The sequence below is a fragment of the Lactuca virosa genome, chromosome 2 (assembly GCF_052849685.1).
Source record: "Lactuca virosa cultivar CGN04683 chromosome 2, Lactuca_virosa_CGN04683_v6, whole genome shotgun sequence".
NCBI lineage: Eukaryota > Viridiplantae > Streptophyta > Magnoliopsida > Asterales > Asteraceae > Lactuca > Lactuca virosa.
This window is the reverse complement of record NC_136427.1, coordinates 254,903,705-254,909,807: the sequence shown is the minus strand read 5'-3', so window position 1 is coordinate 254,909,807 and position 6,103 is coordinate 254,903,705. Positions and strand designations below refer to the sequence as shown.

General features: G+C 39.0%; 1 protein-coding gene across 1 annotated transcript; it reads right to left on the bottom strand.

Annotated features, from left to right (window-relative positions):
- Window positions 1-259: 259 nt before the first annotated feature.
- On the bottom strand, window positions 260-2,762 carry LOC145156930 (non-structural maintenance of chromosomes element 4 homolog B-like). The gene is made up of 8 exons (XM_079076135.1): window positions 2,425-2,762; window positions 2,233-2,313; window positions 1,618-1,864; window positions 1,445-1,541; window positions 1,151-1,367; window positions 968-1,059; window positions 701-875; window positions 260-580 (listed from the first exon to the last, which is right to left on the bottom strand). Exons 1-8 carry the CDS (start codon window positions 2,630-2,632, stop codon window positions 453-455), a joined length of 1,245 nt encoding a protein of 414 aa, XP_078932261.1. The 5' UTR covers window positions 2,633-2,762; the 3' UTR covers window positions 260-452.
- Window positions 2,763-6,103: the final 3,341 nt, after the last annotated feature.

The window sequence follows — 6,103 nt, the reverse complement described above, 5'->3', positions numbered from 1 at the left end:
AATGGGTTTAAAGGTTGGGTGGGGCGGGAGTAAATTTTATTTATTTTCTTTTTTAATATATCAATAGGTATATCAATCTAGATTCATGCAAAATATATGTTCAAAGATAAAAGATAAACCTGAAGCAAACAATAATACTAGTAGTGGCAGCTACTATATTGATAAGCTTCAAATTAGTGGGAATTTTCTTTATATGTAACTCGCAAATAGGATATAGATTCAAGATAACAATATAGATTAATCAAAGGTTTTTCCCACATTCAAGAGGTGAGTTCTCAAGAGAACTTTACAAAATAACTCATACCCTCTATGAACCTAAGACAAAAGATTAAGCACCAAAGCATCAGCTAGCTGCCACTACAAAGAACTGTCCCCACTAAAACAAAAGTAAAACTAACTGAATTTTAATTAGTAAAAACTAACTTTTCTTCACTCCACCATTCCAGAAACAGTTAAGTCATGGGTTTCCTTCTTTCTCTCCTGCTGTAGACTAACAAGGTTTGGGGTTTATATATTCTTCTTCCTCTCCTTCTGTAGACTAGCAAGGTTTCGGGTTTATCATATATAAACATCTGCTCATCTGTATAACCCAAAACATGCATTTAAATTTAGTATTTTATACCTTAACAATTACTTCCAAAACATATTATACAAAAACAAAAGTGCCCAACAAATTAAACACAAATAGATCTCCACTTACTGCCAGTTTCATGAGACCCTTCTTGATTTCTTGATTCCGTTTTTATGGTGGTTATTGTAGCCCCGTGGCTGTTTCCTTCTTTAAGATCTGGTTTTAATTCACAGCCTCCACAAGAATCCACCTTCATCCTATGTGGCATCAACTCGCAACCTCCACCCACTGAATCCTTCATCAACTGCATTTTTCACATCATCATATCATATGTTTATATCCTTTTCTACAACAAACTTGCATTAACTATATCTACAATTAATATTTGTAATTTACCTTCCAATCAACGAACCCAAACTTAAACATAAATTGAGAATATGCCACTTTCCCAGAAGTTATCATACGAGCATAAGGAGCGTTTGTTGGTGCTGAATACAGAAATACTATAAGTTAGTAAGTTACAAAAGTAAAGGTAACAAAATAGTAATTTTATAGAATAGTTTATCAAGTGTGACATACAAACAAAATGAGAGCCTTTTTCATCTACTGTTATCAAAACTCTCCCATCTTTCACCAAGAATGACAAGGCAAACAAGTTCTCCACAGTTTGTGCAAATGAGATTCTGTTTAAAACAATGTTTCCAAGACAAACTTTTTTGTTGGTTTTAAGGATATCAAACATTGTTGCAACGATTTTCTCAGTGTCTGTCTTCTCTTTAGAGACTGTATCCTTAATCTGGACAATGGAAATAATATAAACAACACTTTCATATAAAGAAAACCACAATATTGACATTTTGATATACAACATACCTCTTTTGGTTTCACGTTCACCTTCTTTTCCTTCAGAGATGACCTTGAACGTTTTCGTTTTTTTGGTGGTTGGGTATCATGATTCATGTGTCCAAGCCTTCAAGGAGAATTGTAAATGCTTAAAAAAAAATCAATACTAGATTAGTAGGAATAGATCAAGTTAAAGAACTCACATGCTGCAGGGACCCTGGAAAGTCATGAACAGAGGAGAAGCATGCAAACCGATATCTTTCCAGAGAATCTGGTCACTTTCAGTGATTCTTCTTCTTTTCTTCTTCTTCCCAAATCGACTGATCAAACTTGAAACAAATAGTGATGGAGTTACACTTCCGATGTTATGCACCTTGATGGAAGTCACCAATGTGCTAGCTAGATCTCGTAGTGCTCCTGCATCTGATACTTGCTCTCTTGGTTTATTGACTACAAGAGCCGAAAAGGTATTAGAAAACTCATACATGTCATACATGATTGCATAGTATAGTGTTTAGCTTTTTTTTTTTTTTGGAAATTTTGTATTAGAAACCAAATTGGTATAATCCAAAATAGCAAAAATCAATCACCACGTTTCTGCAGTCTGCAGATTCCTAGAAGATAATACAACTTTTATGTTTGATCGATTATGTATCTATAGCATTCGAGTATATAATAAATACACAATACCAAGCAAACCTTAAAGGTGACTAACTTGCAAGATAGGAGACGAAGATGCAGAACATAATACCGGTGATCTTGTAAACTTTAAGAACAACAACGTCATGATCACAAAATAGCATAGCAGTGAGTATTACCTAGATGATGCATTCCGTCGACTTCATCTATAATGGAGATGAATTCCTTCGAATTAGCAGCTGCTATCTCATCTCTTCTACCTGAAAATTTACATCCAGAACTAAGAGAGCATATGAATAAACGAAGCCAGCAGAAGATGTTATTTGTTAAAACTAGGTACACGTTCTTGTAAAATAAACAATGAAAAGTACCACGAATGTAACTCTGAATTGAAAGATATCCGGAACGAAGATCTCTACGCTGGGTATACTTTTGGTCGTTGGACTGACTAGCATTTGCATATTCCCTTTTAGGCCGCTTCTCCCGATCATCGTTTATCGGCATTGTTGGTTCTACTGACTGAGTAGCATCTGCATACTCCCTTTTAGGCCGTTTCTTCCGATCATCGTTTATCGGCATCGTTGGTTCTACTAACAGGCAGTTCTTTAGTTGGAATTCAGGGAAACCCTTAACCCTAGGATGGAGAGAGATTTCGAATCAAAAGTTCAAGATTTCAAAAGAAGCAGAGGAGTCGGCGTAGCCGGTACGATTTCCATTGCGATGACTTAGCTAGGGGTGTCAGTTCCCGCGTGTTATGTAAAAAATAAATAAATAAAATGAATCAAGTAATCTAAATTTTTTGTCCGTCTTGTTTGCTCCGTTATGCAGTTTTAGTTGAGACCTGACAAACGTGTCGTGTCGTGTCAGATTCGTGTCGAGTCAAGACATTAAACGGGTTGAAAGGACTTGACTCTAATCCGACCAGTTTAATTATCGTGTCGTGTCGTGTGAACCTGTTTATTTTTGTGTCGGGTTTTGGGTTAAGTTTTAAACCTTGTAAATATATTGTGTCATGTCGGGTTGAAATATTTTAAAGGCTAGAAAGTAGGAGTTGTGGAGGCAAAAAAGAAAAAGTGAAACAGTGGAGTTATGAGATGGAATGACAAAATTTATAGTAAGTTTAGAAGGAAAAATGAAAAGAGTTAAAGTTGGGGAGCAAAAGTGACAGGTGGTGAGGATGACTAAAATTAAGTAACTTTGAAATTTTGAATATTACTTCTAATTCTTGAGTTTGGCCCACTACAAGTCTATAACATATAATATATTTATAAAAATATGAAATTTATTATAAATAATATATAATTAAACGGGTCATATTCGAGTCATCTTCAAGTTGAAAGTCTTGACCCTAACCCTACCCGTTTAATTATCGTGTCGTGTCGTGCCAACCCGTTTACATAAACGTGTCGAAATCTCTGACCCTAACCCGCTAATTTCGTGTCGGGTCATGTTTTGTCAGGTCTACTTTTAGTCTAACTTTTGATTTTTTGACATTTCTTTGAAGTACATTTTTGGTCCACGAGGCAAACTCCGTTATATATTAGCCGTTAAGTTAGACTTAAAAGACCAATATGTAACGACCCAAAAATCAAGGGTAAAAATTTCATTTTTGATATAGCTAAAACATTGATACCATTTATTTTAAACATTTCAAATCATCGTTAAGTAAAACATTTATCAGAGTTCATCCCAAAATCATTCATTGCGAAAATCATGGGTGTGTGCACTGCGAATAATCTGAGCCCTTCTTTTCCAAATCGATGATACCTGAAACCAAAACTGTAAACCGTAAGCACAAAGCTTAGTGAGTCCCCCAGAGCATACCCCACACACAATCCACATAACACATATCATATTAGTTGTAAAAGCTATCTCTACCTCATAAGCCCTTCACATAATCATATAAGGAAGCCATGGAAACCCTCCAGGGTCTTACACCTAGTGCCACGGGAACCCCCACGTGGTCTTATCTGCCATGGGAACCCTCACATGGTCTTCCTGCCTTGGGAACCCCCACAAGGTCTTCCTGCCAAAGAAGACATAATGCAAACTATAGATACAAACATATGAGCTAAACATACAAACTTATAAGGATGCCCTGGAAACCCTCCAGGGTCTTACACTGGGTGCCACTCGAACCCCTACGTGGTCTTAGCCCACTGTCATGGGAACCCCCACATGGTCTTAGCTTGGAAAGCCATGGGAACCCCCACATGTTTTTATATTCGACTGCCTCGGGAACCCCCCGGGGTCTTCCATGCAAGTATCACAAAGACAACTAGCATACCAAATACCATACAATCAACTAGCATACTGCATATATATAATTATTTGCCATGGGAACCCCCACATGGTCTTCACATAAATACATAATGTATCAATAGCACATTCGCAGCAATCATCACAACTAAATAAATGGGCCAGCCTTGGTGCCTTAGACCCATTGGTATGGTGAGAAGACTCGCCTCGCACTGTAGAAGCTTCCCGCATGAATTCCTTAGCTGCTGCCCCGCCAGCTTCCCGAGTTGTCACTACCAATCAATATACCCAATTAGCAATTGGCTCCAATACCATAATCCTTAATCCATGCATGGGGTAAAATGACCATTCTACCCCTGGCCTAGTATGATCCACAACTAAAGCCCAAGCCCAAAACTAAACAAGCCCAAAACTCCAACACTCATAAAAGTCCACCAATGGCCCATTTTTCCAAATTGGGCTCAACCATAGCATGGGCCTTACCCTAAAGTCCAATAACTTATTCCCAATCAAAACATCCCTCCTTAACTGGTCAAACGACCCACAACTCGAATAATAGTCCAAACCCGAAATGGCCCATAAAGCCCAATAAGGCCCAATCCAAAAAGGTCTGAAATATCGAATGGTCAATCCTAGTCAACTCCTGGTCCGAGGTTAAGGTCACCGGTCAAGGTCAACAGTCCATGTTGACCTCAACTCGTCGAGTGCACCCAACAACTCGTCGAGTTTCTGAGTAATTCACTACTCGCCGAGTTACCTGTGTAACTCGCCGAGTCCCTCCTTGTCCACAACCGAAAACTCATGTCAACCGAAAACTCATGACAACCGAAACTCTTGACAACCGAAAACACTCTGGAGACCCGAAAACGGGTAAACCGTACTCGACTCGTCGAGTCAGCTAAGGGACTCGACGAGTTCCTTCAGCCTTCTTCAAGCTCAGCCCTTTTTAGTGGGATCTAGGGTCCCAAACTCCAGATCCAAGCTCTCCTAATGCATATACCACATAAAGTTGCAAACTTTACGTGCAAGCAAGGCATCCAAGTCGGAAAACACTTAATCAAAGCTTGTCAAAGGACTTGGAGCATGAATGAGGGCAAGGACTTGATAAAGTTAGCAGCTTTAAGTCCCCAAAGGCTCTAATATGTCCAGATCTGAAACCATAACTTCATAACATGCTCAAATCCCAAAATAGTCCCAAACTAGGCTAAGACTACAAGAAATGAGATCTACTAATCAACATGTCAAGGTTGTGACTTTATACCTCCAAGATGTAACCTTTGGTGTAGACTCTCTGGATCCAAGGTCACTCCTCCAAGCTTGGTACTTCTCTCTTCAAGACTTCCTTCAAGAATCACTCTCAAGCTCTCAAAATTCCATGAACAAGTGTCGAAAACGATCTAGGGTTTCTTCTGAACAGGGGAGGCTGGTAAGGAGGCCAGCCCTAGGAGTTAATGTTCTTATATAGGGTGAAAACCCTGAAGATTAGGGTTTTCTGTTCCAGCTCCTACTCGCCGAGTCGGGGCCTTCCGACTCGTCGAGTAGGTCCCGATCCCACGTCCATAAAAATGTCCCTACTCGACGAGTTGGACTCCCAACTCGCCGAGTCAATGCCCAATAGTCTAAAAATTAAATAAACTAAGTAATACCTGGAACAGGTGTTAGACAATATGACCCTCATTTGTCTTTTTCGTTATTTGATCAGTTTTCTAAACTACAATGACCAATTTAGTAAATAATCATCACCATCACCACTAGGGATGAAAGTGGGTCCAAACCCGGACCGGATGGACC

Coding starts and splice junctions, on each gene's coding strand:
- LOC145156930 (XM_079076135.1), bottom strand. CDS start 2,632: ATGCCGATAAACGATGATCGGAAGAAACGGCCTAAAAGGGAGTATGCA. Junction 1,865..2,232: donor CGACGGAATGCATCATCTAG/GTAATACTCACT, acceptor CGGCTCTTGTAG/TCAATAAACCAAGAGAGCAA. Junction 1,542..1,617: donor TTCCAGGGTCCCTGCAGCAT/GTGAGTTCTTTA, acceptor TTCTCCTTGAAG/GCTTGGACACATGAATCATG.